The sequence below is a fragment of the Coloeus monedula genome (assembly GCF_965178545.1).
Source record: "Coloeus monedula genome assembly, chromosome: 4".
Taxonomy (NCBI): Eukaryota; Metazoa; Chordata; class Aves; order Passeriformes; family Corvidae; genus Coloeus; species Coloeus monedula.
The window spans coordinates 74,971,820-74,990,994 of record NC_138784.1 but is presented as its reverse complement, the minus strand read 5'-3'; the positions used below and the strand labels follow the sequence as shown (position 1 = coordinate 74,990,994).

Genomic DNA, 19,175 nt, shown 5'->3' with positions numbered 1-19,175 from the left:
GTACCTGAACAGCCCCCAGTACGGCTGTTCCCCATCCCAGTACCCCTATCTCCCCCTCCCCGCCCCCACCAGTGCCCCCAGTACGGCTGTTCCCCATCCCAGTACCCCCAGTACCCCCTCCCCGTTCCCCCATCCCGGTGTCCCCGGCCCCGCACTACAACTCCCGGCGTGCCCCGCGGCGGGGGAGCCCTGGGAGGAGCCCCGGGAGGCCCCGCGCGCGGGAGGCGGAGCGGCACCGGGCCGGAGGCGGCGGCTGCGCGGGGCCGGGCCATGGAGAGCCCCGGCGGCAGCGGCTCTTTGCGGGGCGACATCGGTGTGTGGGGCCGGCGTGGGGCTGTGGGGTCGGGATGAGCCGGGGACACCTCGGGGGGAAATCCGGGAAAGGAGCTGGGCAGCGGAGCCGCGCCGGGAAGAGACGGGGGCTGCTCGTAGCGTCGGGTTCGGGGGGTTTGCGAGGTGGGCTTGGGCGGCTTGCGGGATGCGTTTGGGGCTTGCAAGGTGTTCTTGGGGCTTTCAGGATGGTTTTGGGGGGTTGCAAGGTGGTCTTGGAGATTTCAGGATGGGTTTGGGCGTTGCAAGGTGGGTTTGGGGCTTTCAGGATGTGTTTGGGGGTTGCGGGGTGGTTTTGGGGCTTGCAGGAGGGATTTGGGGGTTGCAGAGTAGGTTTGGGGCTTTCAGGATGGTTCTGGGTGTTGCAGAGTGGCTTTGGGTGTTGCGGAATGGTTTTGGGGGTTGCGGGGTCGTTTTGGGGGTTGCAGAGTAGGTTTGGGGCTTTCAGGATGGTTCTGGGTGTTGCAGAGTGGTTTTGGGGCTTGCAGGAGGGATTTCGGGCTTGCACAGTAGGCTTGGGGCTTTCAGGACGGGTTCGGGCGTTGCAGGGTGGATTTGGGGGTTGAAAGGTGGTTTTGGAGCTTTCAGGATGGTTTTAGCGCTTGCCGGAATGCTTTTGGGGGTTAAAGAGCGGTTTTGGGGGTTAGAGGGTGGGTTTTGGGGCTTTGCGGACGGTTTGGGGGCTTGCAGGGCGATTTAGGGGGCGAACGGGCTCTCGCAAGGACAGGAATGAGAGGATGCTCTTGGGACCGCCTCAGGGCGCGGGGAACGATCCCCGTTCCTCCCGCAATTCCCACGGGCGCTGGTGTGGGGCTGGGGGAGAGGGGATGTGCCCACCTTGGGTGTCCCGATCCCGCCCGGGTGACCCCGGCAGGGCCGGAGCCGCTGCGGGCTCGTGTCCCCGAGCTGCGGCCGCTTCCCGGGGCGGGGCAGGGCCGGTCCCTGCCGGCGGCCGGAGCCATCCCTGATTCCCTGCCTGTCCTTCAGCGGAGCCGGAGCGGTGTCGCAGGATTAGGAATTCTGGCCCCGGCTGCAGCTTCCCTCCTCCTCCAAAAGCCCGGGATGTGGATGTCATTCCAAATCCCTGCCGTGTACAGGGACACCTCCCACTGTCCCAGCTTGCTCCAGCCTGGCCTTGGATACTCTCAAGGATGGAGCAGCCACAGCTGCTCTGGGAATTCCAGCCCCTGCCCACCCTCCCAGCCAGCAATTCCCAATTCCCAATCTCCCATCCAGCCCTGCCCTCTGGCACTGGGAAGCCATTCCCTGCCTCCTGTCCCTCCAAGCCTTGGCCCCAGTCCCTCTGCAGCTCTCCTGGAGCCCCTTTAGGCCCTGCAAGGGGCTCGGAGCTCTCCATCCTCATTTGGATTTGCTTCTCCTGACGTAAACCCCGAGGAGCCCTTCCCATCCTTGGCCTGGACATCAGCACCGAGGGCCAGCAGGGTCTGGATGGTGTGTCCGTGTCCTTCCTGCAGAACGGGGAATTTGGGATCAGCTCTGCCCTTGGAGCCATCCCTGACCTGGACCTGCACAGATTTGCTCTGTCCTGGTCACATCTGGGGGTGCCAGGAGCTCCAGAGGATCTTGGAGCAGATGGAAGTCAGGGGCAGCTGCCCGTGGCAGGGAAGTTCGGATCCGTGAGGCAGGGATTGCTCCAGCTGCTGTTATCCCATGGGAATGGGCCAGAAAGGTGCCACGAGGCAGCTTCCTGAAATCCCAGGATGGGTTGGGTTGGAAAAGACCTCAAATCCCATCCCAATCCCATCCAATTCCATGGGCAGGGAACCTTCCACTATCCCAGGGTGTTCCCAGCCCCAATGTCCAGCCTGGCCTTGGACACTTCCAGGGATCCAGGGGCAGCCCCAGCTGCTCTGGGAATTCCATTCCAGCCCCTGCCCACCCTCCCAGCCAGCAATTCCCAATTCCCAATCTCCCATCCAGCCCTGCCCTCTGGCACTGGGAAGCCATTCCCTGCCTCCTGGCCCTCCAGGCCTTGGCCCCAGTCCCTCTGCAGCTCTTCTGGAGCCCCTTCGGGTCCTGGAAGGGGCTCTGAACTCTCCATCCTCGTTTGGATTTGCTTCTCCTGCCATAAACCACGAGGAAATCCAGGCAAGGAGAACCCTCCTGCCCAGGAGATTGGCCAAGGAACGAGGATCCAACAAGCCAAGGAAAAACCCCGCACATCCTGTGCTGTGAAAACACTGGGACTCAGAATTCCCTTTATTTTTATGGAGAGGATTCATGAACCCTCGGGGCTGGTTTTGCTCACCGCTGCCTCAGCAGCAAAACCCCCCTGAGGGTTGGCACCTAATGGTGACCAACCGGCCTTGGCCTGTGCCAGGTGTCCAGCAGAGGTGGGAACTCATTTTTCCAAGCTCCATGGACTTTTTGGGAAGGTGTTTTTGAGGTGGGATGCTCCTCAATCCCAGTTCCCTCTCCCAGCCATTCCATGCTTCTCCATGAATCCAGAGTTTGGGAAGGTATTTTTGGGGTGGGCTGGGATGATCCGTGATCCCAGTTCCCTCTCCTTCCAGCCATCCCATGCTCCTGCAGGAATCCAGAGCTCCATAGATTCATGGAATAATTTGGGTTGAAAGGGTTGGAAACCCATCTCATTCCAACACCTTCCCACTATCCCAGACTGCTCCAAGCCCCACCCAACCTGTCCTGCGACAATTCCAGGCATGGAACAGCAACCACATCTCCAGGAATTCCATTCCAACCCCTCCCAGCCAGAAATTCCTTCGCGTTACCCAACCCGCAGGATACCAAATCCCCATTTTTCCATATCCTTGATTTTCTTTGTGAACTCCTGGATGTTTTTTTCCCCCCCCTCTTTTCCAGCTTTCTGGGCCGACCGCACGCCGGTGCACGAGGCCGCCCGCAGAGGGGAGCTCCTGCAGCTGCAGCAGCTCATCGAGAGCGGCGCCTGCGTCAACGCCGTCACCTACGACTCCATCACCCCCCTGCACGAGGCCAGCCTCAGGGGCCAGGCCCAGTGCGTCAAGCTGCTGCTGGATGCGGGGGCCCAGGTGTGCATCCGCCTCTGATCCAGCCGGGAATTCCTCTGGATTGCTGTTTGGAAGCTGTTGGTGGGGTCGGGGTTACGCCGTCAGCTGCAGAGCTAAAATCGGGGGGAGGCTCTGGGTAGATTTGCCCTGATGGCCAAGTTGTGGGTTGTCACTCCAGGAAAGATCTGGAGGGGCTGGAGCACGTCCAGGGAAGGGAGAAAGGGGCTGGAGAATTCCTGAGGGAACTGGGAAAGGGCTGGAGTGGCTGAGGGAGCTGGGAAAGGGCTGGAGAATTCCTGAGGGAGCTGGGAAAGGGGTTGGAGCCCCAGGAGTGGCTGAGGGAGCTGGGAAAGGGCTGGAGAATTCCTGAGGGAGCTGGGAAAGGGCTGGAGTGGCTGAGGGAGCTGGGAAAGGGGCTCAGCCTGGAGCAAAGGAGGCTCCGGGGGGACCTTGTGGCTCTGCACAAGCCCCTGACAGGAGGGGGCAGCCGGGGGGGTCGGGCTCTGCTCGAAGGGAACAGGGACAGGAGAGAGGGAACGGCCTCAGGCTGGGCCAGGGGAGGGGCAGGCTGGATTTTAGGGAAAATTCCTCCATGGAAAAGGTTGGAAAGCATTGGAATGGGCTGCCCAGGGCAGAGGTGGAGTCGCCATCCACGAAGGAATTCCAAATCCCTGTGGATGTGGCACCTGGGGACACGGGGCAATGCTGACTTCACCCGAACTCCACGATGACGTTCAGAAATCCCTTCCCGACTGTAACATTCCCACCGTTCCACGATGCCGTGAATCCCAGGCGAGGTTTTCCCGGCTTTTCCCGCAGGTGGATGCCCGGAACATCGACGGCAGCACGCCGCTGTGCGATGCCTGCTCCTCGGGCAGCGCCGAGTGCGTGCGGGTGCTGCTGTCGCACGGCGCCCGAGTGAACCCCCCGCTGTTCACGGCCTCGCCCCTGCACGAGGCCTGCATGAATGGTAAATCCCAAATCCCAGCTTTTCCATGGATAGCCGCCCCTCGGAGCGCGGGGAGAAAGCCCCACGTGGCTTCGTTTGGGTGGGAATCGTGCGGGCGCTGCCGGCGTTCCCGGGGGGGGTGGTAGGGAAGGAGGTGGAGGGGGGTTTTGTGGGTATGTCAGAGGGTTTAGGGGAATTTCCAGAGGTTTTGTGGGAGATGGCAGAGGTTTTTTTCCCTGGTTGAACTCGGATTTTCCCAGTTTGAACTCAGATTTTCCTGTTTGAACTCGGATTTTCCTGTTTGAACTTGGATTTTCCCGGTTTCAACTTGGAATTCCCTGTTTTAACTCGGATTTTCCCATTTTAACTCGGATTTTCCCATTTTAACTCGGATTTCCCCCATTTCAACTTGGATTTTCCCTGTTTTAACTCAGATTTCCCATTTTAACTGGGATTTTCCCCATTTTAACTCCAATTTTCCACATTTCCACCGGGATTCTCCTGCTCTAACCAGGATTTCCCTGCTCTAATTGGGATTTTCCCCATTTTAACTCCGATTTCCCCTGTTTCCGCTGGGATTTTGCCCATTTTAACTGGAATTTCCCCCATTTTAACTGGGATTTCCCCCATTTCAACTCTGATTCCCCTGCTTTAACTGGGATTTTCCCCATTTTAATTCTGATTTCCCCCATTTTAACTGGGATTTTCCCCATTTTAACTCCGATTTTCCCATTTCCACCGGGATTCCCCCACTCTAACCAGGATTTCCCTGCTCTAATTGGGATTTTCCCCATTTTAATTCTGTTTTCCCCCATTTTAACTGGGATTTCTCCCATTTTAACTGGGATTTCCCCATTTATCAGGGATTTCCCCCATTTCAACTCCGATTTTCCCCATTTCAACTCCCGATTCTCCCGCTCCAACCAGGATTCCCCCTCTAACTCCGATTCCCCTGCTTTAATTGGGATTTTCCCCATTTTAATTCTGATTTCCCCCGTTTCTACTGGGATTTCCCCCATTTCCACTGGGATTTTCCCCATTTTAACTCTGATTTTCCCCATTTCCACCGGGATTCTCCTGCTCTAATGAGAATTTCCCTGCTCTAACTGTGATTTTCCCCATTTTAACTCCGATTTCCCCCGTTTCCACTGGGATTTCCCCCATTTTAACTGGAATTTCCCCCATTTTAACTGGGATTTTCCCCATTTCAACTCTGATTCCCCCGCTTTAACTGTGATTTTCCCCATTTTAATTCTGATTTCCCCCATTTTAACTGGGATTTTCCCCATTTTAACTCCGATTTTCCCATTTCCACCGGGATTCCCCCACTCTAATGAGGATTTCCCTGCTCTAATTGGGATTTTCCCCATTTTAATTCTGATTTCTCCCATTATAACTGGGATTTCTCCCGTTTTAACTGGGATTTCCCCATTTATCAGGGATTTCCCCCATTTCAACTCCGATTTTCCCCATTTCAACTCCCGATTCTCCCGCTCCAACCAGGATTCCCCCTCTAACTCCGATTCCCCTGCTTTAATTGGGATTTTCCCCATTTTAATTCTGATTTCCCCCGTTTCTACTGGGATTTCCCCCATTTCCACTGGGATTTTCCCCATTTTAACTCTGATTTTCCCCATTTCCACCGGGATTCTCCTGCTCTAACGAGGATTTCCCTGCTCTAACTGGGATTTTCCCCATTTTAACTCCGATTTCCCCCGTTTCCACTGGGATTTTGCCCATTTTAACTGGGATTTCTCCCATTTTAACTGGGATTTTCCCCATTTCAACTCCGATTCCCCTGCTTTAACTGGGATTTCCCCCATTTTAATTCCGATTTCCCCCATTTCAACTCAGATTTTCCCGTTTCCACCGAGATTTCCCCGCCCTAACCAGGATTTCCCTGCTCTAATGGGGATTTTCCCCATTTTAACTCCAATTTCCCCGTTTCCACTGGGATTTCCCCCATTTCCACTGGGATTTCCCCCATTTTAACTCCGATTTCCCCCATTTCCACTGGGATTTCCCCCATTTTAACTCCGATTTCCCCCGTTTCCACTGGGATTTCCCCCATTTCGACTCCGGTTTTGCCCGTTTTAACTCCGATCCCCCCTTTTCCACCGGCATTCCCGCTCCTCTCCGTGCCGCAGGCAGCTCCGAGTGCGTGCAGCTCCTCATCGACGTCGGTGCCAACCTGGAGGCTCACGACTGCCACTTTGGGACGCCGCTGCACGTGGCCTGTGCCCGGCAGCACCTGCACTGTGCCAAGCTGCTGCTCCAGGCAGGTACGGCCATCCCGCCAGGAATCCCTCGGGAATCACCCCGGGAATCCCTCAGGAATCACCCTGGGAAGCACCTCCCCCCCTCTCTCCCCCCCCCACCCTGCAGAATTCCCTCGAAGCTGAAGGGGTGGGGGGGGGGGAAAAGCTGGGGTTTTCCAGCGAGGGGATTCCATGCTTGGATCTTGTCCTGGGGTTGTGGAATTCCGGTCTTGGAAGTGGCCTCAGAGCCAGCTGGGATAGTGGGAATTGTCCCTGCCCGTGGAGCTGGAAAACTGTGAAGGTCCCGGTCCAACCATTCCATGATTCCCATTCCCTTTCACAGACCAAAATCTGTGGAAATCCCCCCATTTCCTGCTGCGCTCGGCCAGATCCGGGTCTCACATCCCACTTTTCCTCTGGTTTTCCTGGGAATTTCACTTGTCCTTCCCTTGCCCTGGAGGAGACTCAGCCCAGGGCTGAGGATGGATTAATTGATTCATTATGGGAACATTAATTATGGAGAAATTCCATGTGAATTCCTGGCTTCCACCTGCTGGGATTCCCAATCTGGGGCACCCAGGAATTGCCTAAAAATTCCACTTTCTCCTTCATTCCAATTAATTCATGGAGCTAATTAAGCTCAGCTTGGCCACGCATCCCTAAAAAAATTTGAGTTCTGCCTCTCCCAGCTCTGCTGGAAAAGGCGGGTGATCAAATTCCAGCTTTTTTTTTGGGAGCAGGGAAGGAGTTTTTTCCTTAAAACTTACAAAAAACTTGGAAAAATATCTGGAACAGAAACAGATCCCAGCTCTGGCTGAGCTGGAATATCCCACGGGAATTGCTGTGGGAATAATTCACCGTTCTCCCTGCCTGGAGTGGGAATATCCCATGGAGAGGGCTGGGAATGGCTTTGCAGGAAGCGATTCCCACCCAAAAACTGGGATTGAAATCCCTCCAGAAATGTCAAATCGGCCAAGCAAATCCGGGAGTGCTCAGATCCCAGCCTTTTCCTGGGATTTTTGGGAGACTCCCTCACGTTTTCCCACTGTTTTCCCCTCCCATCAAACCATTCCTTAATTTCAAGATGAGCCGGCTTTTCCCAGATGGATTTTTCCCGGTGTTCCCATCAAACCATTCCTTCATTTTGGGTGAGCCGGCATTTTCCAGGATGGAATTTTCCTTTTCCCTGTTTTCCCATCAAACCATTCCTCAATTCCGGGCCGAGCCCAGCTGTTCCTGGATGGATTTTTCCCGGTGTTCCCATCAAACCATTCCTTCATTTTAGGCCGAGCCCAGCTTTTCCCAGATGGATTTTTCCCCGTTTTCCCATCAAACCATTCCTTGATTCCAGGGCAAGCCAGGATTTTCCTGGATGGATTTTTCCCTGTTTTCCCATCCAACCATCCCTCAATCCCAGGCCGAGCCAGGCTCTTCCCAGACAGATTTTTCCCTGTTTTCCAGATGGATTTTTCCCTTCTTTCCCATCCAACCATCCCTCAATCCCAGGCCAAGCCAGGCTCTTCCCAGACAGATTTTTCCCTGTTTTCCAGATGGATTTTTCCCTGTTTTTCCATCCAACCATGCCTCAATCCCAGGCTGAGCCAGGCTCTTCCCAGACAGATTTTTCCCTGTTTTCCAGATGGATTTTTCCCTGTTTTCCCATCCAACCATCCCTCAATCCCAGGCTGAGCCAGGCTCTTCCCAGACAGATTTTTCCCTGTTTTCCAGATGGATTTTTCCCTGTTTTTCCATCCAACCATGCCTCAATCCCAGGCTGAGCCAGGCTCTTCCCAGACAGATTTTTCCCTGTTTTCCAGATGGATTTTTCCCTGTTTTCCCATCCAACCATGCCTCAATCCCAGGCCAAGCCAGGCTCTTCCCAGATGGATTTTTCCCTGTTTCCCAGATGGATTTTTCCCTGTTTTTCCATCCAACCATCCCTCAATCCCAGGCTGAGCCAGGCTCTTCCCAGACAGATTTTTCCCTGTTTTCCAGATGGATTTTTCCCTGTTTTCCCATCCAACCATCCCTCAATCCCAGGCCGAGCCCAGCTCTTCCCAGACAGATTTTTCCCTGTTTTCCAGATGGATTTTTCCCTGTTTTCCCATCCAACCATCCCTCAATCCCAGGCCGAGCCCAGCTCTTCCCAGACGGATTTTTCCCTGTTTTCCCATCCAACCATCCCTCAATCCCAGTCCCAGCCAGGCTCTTCCCAGACAGATTTTTCCCTGTTTTCCAGATGGATTTTTCCCTGTTTTCCCATCCAACCATCCCTCAATCCCAGGCCGAGCCAGGCTCTTCCCAGACAGATTTTTCCCTGTTTTCCAGATGGATTTTTCCCTGTTTTCCCATCCAACCATCCCTCAATCCCAGGCCGAGCCAGGCTCTTCCCAGACAGATTTTTCCCTGTTTTCCAGATGGATTTTTCCCTGTTTTCCCATCCAACCATCCCTCAATCCCAGGCCGAGCCCAGCTCTTCCCAGATGGATTTTTCCGTTTTCCCATCCAACCATCCCTCAATCCCAGGCTGAGCCAGGCTCTTCCCAGACGGATTTTTCCCTGTTTTCCCATCCAACCATCCCTCAATCCCAGGCTGAGCCAGGCTCTTCCCAGACGGATTTTTCCCTGTTTTCCAGGTGCCAACGTGAACGCGGCCAAGCTCCACGAGACCGCTCTGCACCACGCGGCCAAGGTGAGGAACGCGGATCTGGTGGAGCTGCTGGTGGAATTCGGTGGGAATATCTATGCCCGGGATAACCGCGGGAAGAAGCCGTTGGATTACACCTGGAGCAGCAGCCCTGCCGCCAAGTGCTTGGAATATTACGAGAGTAAGCGGGATAAACCCCAAATCCCGGGAATTCCGGCGCCTCCCGCCGCGGGTGGGTTCTCCAATCTGTGTGATTGGAAGGATTTTAAGGATTATCCCGGCCTTGGATATTCCAAGGCTTGTCCTTGTATTTTCTGGAGTTTCCTGCTCCCTCCACGCAACTGCAGGGAATTCCCCTGGAGCTGCTTCCCGACACAAATTCCAGTTGGATTTTTAGTTTCCCTTTGGATCTGTATCCTTAAATTCCAGCAGCTCCAGGGCAGGTGTGGATTTGGGAAGCTGGGGATTAATCCAGCAGAAATCGGGAAGTTTGGGATAATCCTGGTGGATCCGAGTGGGTGATCTGGGGGTGCTGTTGGATTTTTGGGAATGGAGCGGCTGAGGGAGCTGGGAAAAGACCTGGAATGGAGAAAAGCGGGATCGGGGGAACTTCTGGATCCCCAGAATTCCCTGAGAGGAGGGAGCAGCTGGGGGAATTTGGGATGTGATCCCAGGGAACGGGGACAGGAGGAGAGGGAACGGCCTCAGGCTGGGCCAGGGATTGGATTTTAGGGAAAATTTCTCCGTGGAAAAGGCGGTCAGGCCTTGGAAATGCCCAGGGCAGGGGAGAGTCCCCATTCCCGGAGGGATTTCCCTCTGGATGTGGCACTCGGGGACGGCCGGGAATGCTCGGATTCCATCCCAGGGGATCTTTTCCAACCAAAACGATTCCCTGGCTCCAGTAATCCCATCCAGGCAGGGGAGGGAGCCGGGATGAACCCATTCCCAGTGGGAATTGCATCCCACCCAGGCCTGGGGAGGTAGAACCAGGCTCGTTCCTATGGCTGGGAATTCCGTGCTCTGGGGCAGCTCCTCCCCCTCTGATCCCGTTCCTGATCCCATTTTCCCTGCACAGACCCCTCTGAGCCTGTCCCAGCTGGGAATTCTGTGCTCTGGAGCAGCCCAGCTGTTCAGGGATCCCTCTGATCCCATCTGATCCCATCCAATCCCATCCCAATCCCATCTGATCCCGTCCAATCCCATTCCCATCGCATTTTATCCCATTTCTGATCCCATTCCAATCCCATCCGATCCCATTCCCATTCTGATCCCATTCCCATCCCCTTTTTCCTCAGGAACGCTGCTCTGTGTGTCCCAGCTGGGGATTCCCTGCTCTGGAGCAGCTCAGCCCTCTCTGATCCCGTTTCTGATCCCATTCCCATCCCATTCCCGATCCTGTTTTCCCTCAGGGATGCTGCTGTGCCTGTCCCAGCTGGGAATTCCCTGCTCTGGAGCAGCCCGTCCCATCCCAATCCCATTCCCATCCCGGTTTCCCACAAGGACGCCCCCAGTGGGGAATTCCCTGCTCTGGAGCAGCCCATCCCATCCGATCCCATTCCAATCCCATCCGATCCCATTCCGATCCCATTCCTGATCCCATTCCTGTCCTGTTTTCCCACAAGGATGCCCCCAGCTGGGAATTCCTGCTCTGGAGCAGCCCATCCCATCCGATCCCATTCCCATCCTGTTTTCTTGCAGGAACGCCCCCAGCTGGGAATTCCCTGCTCTGGAGCAGCCCATCCCATCCGATCCCATTCCGATCCCATTCCTGATCCCATTCCTGATCCCATTCCCGTCCCATTTCCCGCAGGAACGCCGCTGCGCCTGTCCCAGCTGTGCCGCCTCAGCGTGCGTCGCGCCGCGGGGCCGCGGGCGCTGGAGAAGATTTCCCGGCTGGAAATTCCCGCACGGCTCATCCGCTTCCTGTGCTACGAGTGACGGGAAGGAGCGGCCCCGGAACGTGCCGGGAATCTGGGCGGATCCCTGCTCCCGCCCCACCTCCCACCCCGCCGATCCCTGGCCATCCCATCCCGCTGTCAACGGGATTTGGGGGGCAGCAATTCCGCTTTTCCGCGCCTTGCTGGGAATCTCCTGGAATTTTTCGGCTCTCCCAGTGCTCCTTGGGATTCGCCTTCCTGAGTTTTCCCTGATTTGCTCGGTGGGATCCAGCCAGGGGGTGGGAACGGGATCGTTCTGGGGCGTGGATCATCCATCTCCTTTTGGAGGATGCAGTCTGGAATGGTCTGGGTTGGAATGAGATGGATGGGAATGATCCAACCTGGAATTATCCAGCCTAGAATGAACCAGCTGGGAATAATCCGGCCTGGAATGGTCTGGGTTGGAATGATGTGGGTTGGGAATGATCCAGCCTGAAAGGATCTGGCCTGGAATGATCCGGCTTGGAATGGCCCAGCTTGGAATGATCTGGCCTGGGATGAGCCAGGACAGCCAGTGTGGAATGATGCGGGTTGGAATGTGCGGCCTGGAAAGGTCCGGGACAGCCGGCCTGGAATGGTCTGGCTTGGAATGATCCAGCCTGGAATTGTCCAGCCTGGAATGACCCATCCCGGAAGGATCCAGAACATCCGGCTGTGCCGGCTGCAGAGGGGTTGGGCTGGGAAATCCTTGGATCCAGTGACTCCGCGCCTCCCGAGCTCCGGGCTGGCTCCGGCGGCTCCAGGGCCAATTAACTGCCCCCGTTAATGAGCTCGGGGCGCGCTGGCGGCGCCGCTTTCCCGGGAGCGGCCGGAGCCTTTGGCGTGAGGAGGAGCCGGGGATCCCCGTCCCATTCCCGCATCCCGGCGCTCTCCCGATCCCGGAGTTCCTCTCCCGCTGCCCTGGGATCCCCTGGGACGCCGGGAAGCCGCAGGAGCGGGCTCTGCCTCAGGATCTGGGAATTTCGGGCTGGGTTTTTTTCCCCTTCGGAGCCTCTCCCGAGGCCGGGATCGGGAGCCAGCCCCGAATCCCGGCTGGAATTCCGGGGGCGCCGCCAGAGCTTTGTCCTCGGACGTTCCGAGCCCAGCAACGGAGCTGGAATTCCCCACGTTCTGGAGCTGGAATTCCCCACGTTCTGGAGATGGAATTCCCCGCATTCCAGAGCTGGAATTCCCCGCGTTCCGGAGCTGGAATTCCCCACGTTCTGGAGCTGGAACTTCCCACGTTCCGGAGCTGGAATTTTCTGCATTCCAGAGCTGGAATTTCCCGTGTTCCAGAGCTGGAACTTCCCACGTTCCGGAGCTGGAACTTCCCACGTTCCAGAGCTGGAATTTTCCACGTTCCAGAGCTGGAATTTCCCACGTTCCGGAGCTGGAATTTCCCGCGTTTTGGAGCTGGATTTTCCTGCGTTCTGGAGGAGCCGTTCCCGGGAATCCCGGGAATCCTGGAGCTCCCCAATGGCCCCGGGGAGTGCGGAGAGGAGAAATTCCCCCAAAATCATGGAATGAAGGGAATCCAGGCTGGGAATGCTGAGCTGGTGCTGAAGGCGCCCGGTGGGGCTTCCAGTCGGAGTTTGTAATTGATTTTTAATTGTTTTTTTGTAATTAATTTTAATTGATTTTTCATTTATTTAAAATTGATTTTTAATTGATTTTTTGTAATTAATTTTAATTGATTTTTCATTTATTTAAAATTGATTTTTAATTGATTTTGAATTGTTTGAATTAATTTGAATTAATTTTTAATTAATTTTAAATTTTAAATTAATTTTAATTAATATTTAATTGATTTTGAATTGATTTTGAATTGATTTTTAATTTTGAATTTTAAAGTAATTGTGAATTAATTTTGAATTAAGTTTGAATTAATTTTGAACTAATTCCTAATTTATTTTGAATTAATTTTGAAATTTGGATTAATTTTTAATTGATTTTAATTGACTTTTAATTAATTTTAAATTAATTTAAAATTTTTAATTTTGAATTTATTTTGAATTGATTTTAAATGGATTTTTAATTAATATGAAATTTTGAATTCATTTTGAATTAATTTAAAATTAATTTTTAACTCATTTTTAATTGATTTTAAATTTTGAATCAATTTTGAATTCATTTGGAATTGATTTTTAATAATTTAAAATTTTGAATGAATTTTAATTGCGTTTAAATTATTTGAAATTTTGCATGAATTTGGAATTATTTTTTATTTTAAATTAGTTTTTAATTAATTTTGAATTAAATTTGAATGAATTTATATTTGTGAATTAAATTTGAATTAATTTTGAATTAATTTTTAAAATTCATTTTGAATTAATTTTGAATTAATTTTGAATTAATTTTGAATTAATTTTGAATTGATTTTTAATCGATTTTTAATCGATTTTTAATTTTGACTTTAGAATTGATTTTTAATGAATTTTTAATTCATTTCACTTTTAATTGCATCGCCCCCCCCCCTTTATTGGGGTTTTTTGGTGCCCACTTTGGAGCTGGATGCAAAACCAAATTCCCGAATGCTGCCGTGCTGCTCCCGGAATTCCGGCGGCGTTCCCGGGAATTTTTATGGGATTTTTGGCCGGGAAAAAGCTGCAGCGGAGCCGTTTGGGGTCAGGAGGGACCTTTTGGGGTCATCCCAGGGCTCGGATCGGGCGGGAAGAGATTCCCAAAGCTCTGCTCCTTCCTGGTGAGGAGAGGTTGGGAAAAGCCTTGGCATAGTCTGGGAAACCTCCTGGTTTTAGGGATCCCAAATCCCTTTGAAGGATCAAATTCCCTTTTCAGCAATCAGAATCCCTTTTCATGATCCAGATTCCCTTTTAAGGATCCCAAATCCCTTTTAGAGACCCCAAATTCCCTTTTTAGGGAACCAAATCTGGTTTTAGGGATCCCAAATCCCTTTTAGGGCTCCCAGGTACCCTTTTTAGGGATCCAAATTCCCTTCTTAGAGATCCCAAATCCCTTTTTAAGGATCCCAAATTCCCTTTTAGGGATTCAAATTCCCTTTTTAAGGATCCCAAATCCCCCTTTAAGGATCACATTCCCCTTTAGGGCTCCCAGATCCCTCCTTAGAGATCCCAAATCCCTTTTTAAGGATCCCAAATTGCCTTTTTAAGGATCAAAATTCCCTTTACTAGGAATCCCAAATCCCATTTTAGGGATCCCAGATTCCCTTTTAAATGATCCTGAATCCCTTCTTAGAGGTCCCAAATCCCTTTTTAGGGATCCAAATTCCATTCAATGATCCCAAATCCCTTTGAGGGATCCCAAATCCTTTCTGGAGATCCCAAATACCTTTTTAAGGATCAAAATCCCTTTTAGTGATCCCAAATCCTTTTCAGGGATCCAAATTCGGTTTTAGGGATCCCAAATCCCTTTTTAATGATCCCAAATTCCCTCTTTAGGGATCCCAAATCCCTTTTAGTGATCCCAAATCCTTTTTTAAGGATCCAAATTCCTTTTAGGAATCTCAAATCCCTTCGTAGAGATCCCAAATTCCCTTTTTAGGGATCCCATATCTGTTTTTAATGATCCCAAATCCCCTTTTAAGGATCAAATTCCCTTTTTAGGGATCCCAAATCCCATTTTCAGGTTGTTTTTCCAACCCTGCCTATCCTGGTAAAAGTTGGGAATTCTGGAGTCCAAGTTTCCCGTGGAGAAGCCCAGAGATTCCTTGGACAATCCGTAACAAAATCCCCCAATTCCGTGGGGGGCTCCTTTATTTTCCCTGGGTTTTGGGGGATTTCTGGGAGATCCCAAAGTTTGGGAATTTATTTCCCATCCATTCGGGGAATTCCGGCTCAATCCAGGCATCCAGAGGGATCAGGGCACCGTCCCTGCTGGAATTCCAGCTCGGCAAACTGGGAATAACGTTTCATTCACATCTGGCTTGTGGCCCCTCCTGATCCATGAATTTCCGGGAATAATTCCGGTCGTTGCATCCCGGAGGCCGCCTTGGAGCTGCTCCGTGTCCCGTCACCGTTCCCAGTTCATTCGATCCCCGCTGGAATTCTTAGGGATCTTCCCTGGATTTTCAGGATCATCTGGATCCAAGTTTTGGGATAAAAACCTTGGAGGATCCCAAATCACTCTGGGATCACAGGGATGGGGGTCGTTCCTGGCTGGAGCTGTAAAGGGTTTTGGGATTTCTGGGAATGCCGGAAGCAGCTGGAATAATGGGAATAATAAACTGGATTGGGCCGCGCCCATTTTTTGGGACAATTCCTTCGCTCATTTTTCCCAAATCCCGGTGCGGATCCATCCCAAATCCCACGGGGCCATTCCTGCTTTTATCCCTCCCCTTCCCGAGCTTCCCGAAACTCCAAACCCAGCTGGAAAAACGGGACAATCCCTCTCTTCCTAAGGAATGCTTTCCAATCCTCTCCAACTGCTCCCCGAGTCCTTATCCCAGAAGAGCCTCCCGTGGCTTTTTTGGGTGGGATTGTGGAAAAATTCCTCAGGAATCCGCAGGATTGGGATGCGGGAGCTTCTTTCCGCCGCGGCGCCGCTTGGCGGAGCTGCTTCCCCCGGGAAAAGCATCCAAAGCTCCCGGGGGAGCGGGAATTCTTCATCCTGCGGGGTCGGCAGCAGCGCCGCTCATCCCGGAGAAACAGAAATCCTGGAAAAACTTGGAAAACTCTGCTCCCCAAAAGAAGCCCGGGCGGTTTCCCGCGGGCGGGAATCGCGAATCCTTGGGAGCCAAAATTCCCTTTGATCCCAGCAAAGCTCCTCAGTCCGCAAACTCCGGCCCCGCCAAACCTGGATTCGGGAATTTGGGATTTTTTTTTTTTTCTTTGGGAACAACAAATCACTTCCAGAGGGCTCAATTCCCGCGTCCAGCCTTCAATCCTCCCCCGCGAAGAGACTTGGAATTGCCAGATCTGTCTGGGATAATGGAATTCCCTCTGATCTCGGCTCAGGGGAGGCGCATTTTTAAGGAGAAAAACGGGAATTGCGGGAAAGGAGCGGGATAGCGAGAAGGGGAGCACAGGGCAGGCTGTGCTTCCATGGATGGGCTGAAAACTGGGAAAAACGGGGATGGAGGGGATGCAGAATTGTTGTTTCCTCTTTTCAGCTCTGCCTGGGCTCTTTTTTTGGGGGGGATTTCTCCTTTCTGGAGCTGATTTGGGATCAGTTTGGACCAAAGCGGGAATTTCAGGAATCGAGAAAAAGCGGAAAGCGCCGGGATCCCAAACGGCGGAGCTGGGAATGCGGGGGAATTTTTCATTCTTTATCCCCGGGGGTGTCTCACGGAGCAGCAGCCGCGTCCTCCCGCCCATCCCGGCGGAGAAAAGAGGGAAAACATTCCCAAATTCCCATCGGGATGCGGCTGGCAGCACGCGGATGCGCCGGGGCTCAGCTCGCGATCCCGTTAATTTCCCATTTGTCCCAATTCCTGACAGCTCCAGCTCCGGGAAAGCCGAGCGGCTCCGGTTGCACTTAACCCCTGCGGGGAATTCCCGACTTTTTGGGTTGGGGGAATTTTGGGATGGAGAGGCTTTTAGGGGGAATTCGTCCCCTGCGGGCCCGTGCTCACCGCCCTGTGGAAGCTGCGGGGTTCGGGATCCTTCCAGGTGTCCCCAAACCTCTCCCGGCATCTCCAAACTCCTTTTCCAGTTCAATCCCCTTCCGGCCGGGCTGGAGCCACCTCTGCCCATCCCGGGATGTTGGAAATCCCTGCTTGGATTGGAAATCCAGTCCCAGGTTGGATTACGCTCCGAATTCCCTCGGGATTGATCCCCTCGGGATTGATTCCCTCGGGATTGTGGTGAGCCGAGTTTGGGAAGGCCCTGGGCGGTGGAAGGGGAGAGGAGCTTTTTGGAATGTGGAGGCTGGGGGTTCCCGGGAGGAGCCTCCGCAAAATCCCTTGGGATTCACCCTGAGCCTCGGGAATGCCGGGAAAAGGGGGATGGAGGGGCTGGGGAGGAGCCCCCTCGCAGGGGCTCTGGGATCGTCTCAGCTCAAAGCCTTGTCCGTGTCCCCTGCTCCCTTCTCCTGCTCCCACTTTTCCTTGTCCCCTGCTCCCGTTGATCCCTGCTCCTGCTCACACTTGTTCCCATCTCCAGCTTTTTTCAGGTCCTCTTTTTTAGTCCCGTTTTTCTCCTGTTCCCATTTCGCCCCAGCTCGAAGTCTCGTCCTTATCCCCTTCTCCTGCTCCCCCTTTTCCTTGTCCCACTGCTCCATTCTCCCGATCCAGCTTTTTCCCATCTCCTGCTCCCGTTTATTCCATGTTTTTCCCCCCTCTCCCGGTTCTTCCTGTGCCCAATTCCTGCTCCCTCTTGTCCCTCCCTTGTCTCCATCTCCTGCTCTCCTTTATTGCCCTCTCCTTCTCCCGCCCACCCCCCTCTCCCTGTCCTGCTGTTCCCTCTCCTCATCCCCAGAATTCCATGTGGAACAGAGGGATTAAAGCCAAAACCAAATGAATTTGGGGACAAACCCAACCCCTCCAGTCCCAAAATCAGGGATTTCCCCCCAGTGCTCTTCCCCATCAGCCTCAGCCTCAATGTTGGACTTGAATTTTTCCGTTCTCCATCATTTTGGCCATCCCTGGACAGCGCTTCCCACATTTCCCCGTGCCCGGTTTTGGGGTGATTTGTGTGGGGTTTTAAATTTCTCCCGCGGGCAGGAATTCCTCCTTTCACAAAGAACCCGAAAGTGGAAAACCGGGGAGAAAAATCCCTTTAAAACAGGTTCAACCCCCCCCCACCCCGGGAAACGGAACCTTTTTTTTTCCGAAGTAAACATTGGAAAAACGAGTTTGGGAATGAAGTTTTGGGCTTTGTTTTTATTCCCCCCCCCCGTGCAGAACCTGCCTGGATTTCCCAACCCAGCTCCACTCACGGCCTCCCCAAGCCCTCCCGCCACCAACCTGGATCAATCCCGCTTCCAGAGCCGTTTTTCCAGACTTTTTTCTGGCAGCTGGATGTGGAGGGGCCTCCTCTTCCCGGAGACATTTCCCAGGCACGACGTCATGTTTGCCTAAGGGCAGAGGTATTGCCGGGAGGGGGCAGAGAGCCACGCATCCAGAGGGCCTGGAAGGGGGAAAAATGGGGAAACCGGGAAAAAATCCTTTGGGAAAACCTCGGGAGGTCTCGGCCTTGTTTCCCCCACGTTTAATTTGAGTGTTTGCAAAGCCTCGTTGTTGAAATATCCCGGGCTGCTAAAATTAAAGGGAATGAGGAGAATTTGGGATGGATTCCACAGGACTGGAGCTGAAACATCTCCGATGGGGGCTGCTGGGGGGCTCCTGAGCTGCTTTTCTCCTTAAAAATTCCATTTTAGGGGAAAAACGGTGTCCAGGTGAGCAGGGAAAGGGGAGCAATGGGGGCAGAGTTGGACCCCTGGGTTTGGGGGGCGCTGGAGCCCTCGGTGGATTTGTTGTTGGAAAATCCATGGGAAAGCGGTGGGAGATTGGCAGTGGTGGAGGTGGGATCAGCTGCCACAGGCTGGATCCAGGAGATTTCCCCTCGAGTTGCATTCCAAGAGATCCCCCCAGGTCCCATCCCAAGCCAGGTGATCCACACGTCCCACCCTAAACCCACCCCAGGTCCCACCCCAGCTGATTCCCCGTGCTCCATGCCAGGGGATCCCTCGTCTGCCATTCCACGTGGTCCCCTCCCAGATCCCATCCTGGATGATGTTCCAGATCCCATCCCAGGTGCTCCCTACCCCAGATCCCACACAGGGATGTTCCCCCAGGACATCCCCACCCCTTTTCCACACCAGATGATCCATTCCAGGATCCATCCCAGGTGATTCCTATCCCAGTTCCCACATCGGATGATCCCAAGGTCCCATTCCAGGGGATCCCTATCCCAGATTCCACATCAGCTGCCCCCAGGACCCTTCCCATGGGATCCCTATCCCACATCCCACCCTTCAATCCCCATCCCCAGGTGCAGGGAACATCTTGACCAGGTTTTAGGGTGGGAAATCGGGACACGGAGGGATAAGGGAGAGACCAGGGATCCTCTGAACTTCCCGGGCTCCGAGTGCATCCCCTGGGCCTCAATTAATCCAATTATTATCCAACACCAGATGGAAATCCAGTGG

At 53.3% G+C, this 19,175-nt stretch overlaps 1 protein-coding gene across 1 annotated transcript; it reads left to right on the top strand.

Annotated features, from left to right (window-relative positions):
- The first annotated feature begins 229 nt into the window (after positions 1 to 229).
- On the top strand, positions 230 to 12,322 carry ASB13 (ankyrin repeat and SOCS box containing 13). Its single transcript, XM_082281051.1, has 6 exons — positions 230 to 313; positions 3,175 to 3,362; positions 4,161 to 4,311; positions 6,438 to 6,572; positions 9,185 to 9,376; positions 11,006 to 12,322. The coding sequence occupies exons 1-6, from the start codon at positions 271 to 273 to the stop codon at positions 11,131 to 11,133; spliced, it is 837 nt and encodes a 278-aa protein (XP_082137177.1). The 5' UTR covers positions 230 to 270; the 3' UTR covers positions 11,134 to 12,322.
- The last annotated feature ends 6,853 nt before the right edge of the window (positions 12,323 to 19,175 follow it).

Excerpts from the sequence above, each read along its gene's own strand:
- ASB13 (XM_082281051.1), top strand. The coding sequence starts at position 271 with ATGGAGAGCCCCGGCGGCAGCGGCTCTTTGCGGGGCGACATCG. Across the intron at positions 3,363-4,160 it reads TGCTGGATGCGGGGGCCCAG|GTGGATGCCCGGAACATCGA; the intron begins GTGTGCATCCGC and ends CTTTTCCCGCAG. Across the intron at positions 4,312-6,437 it reads GCACGAGGCCTGCATGAATG|GCAGCTCCGAGTGCGTGCAG; the intron begins GTAAATCCCAAA and ends TCCGTGCCGCAG.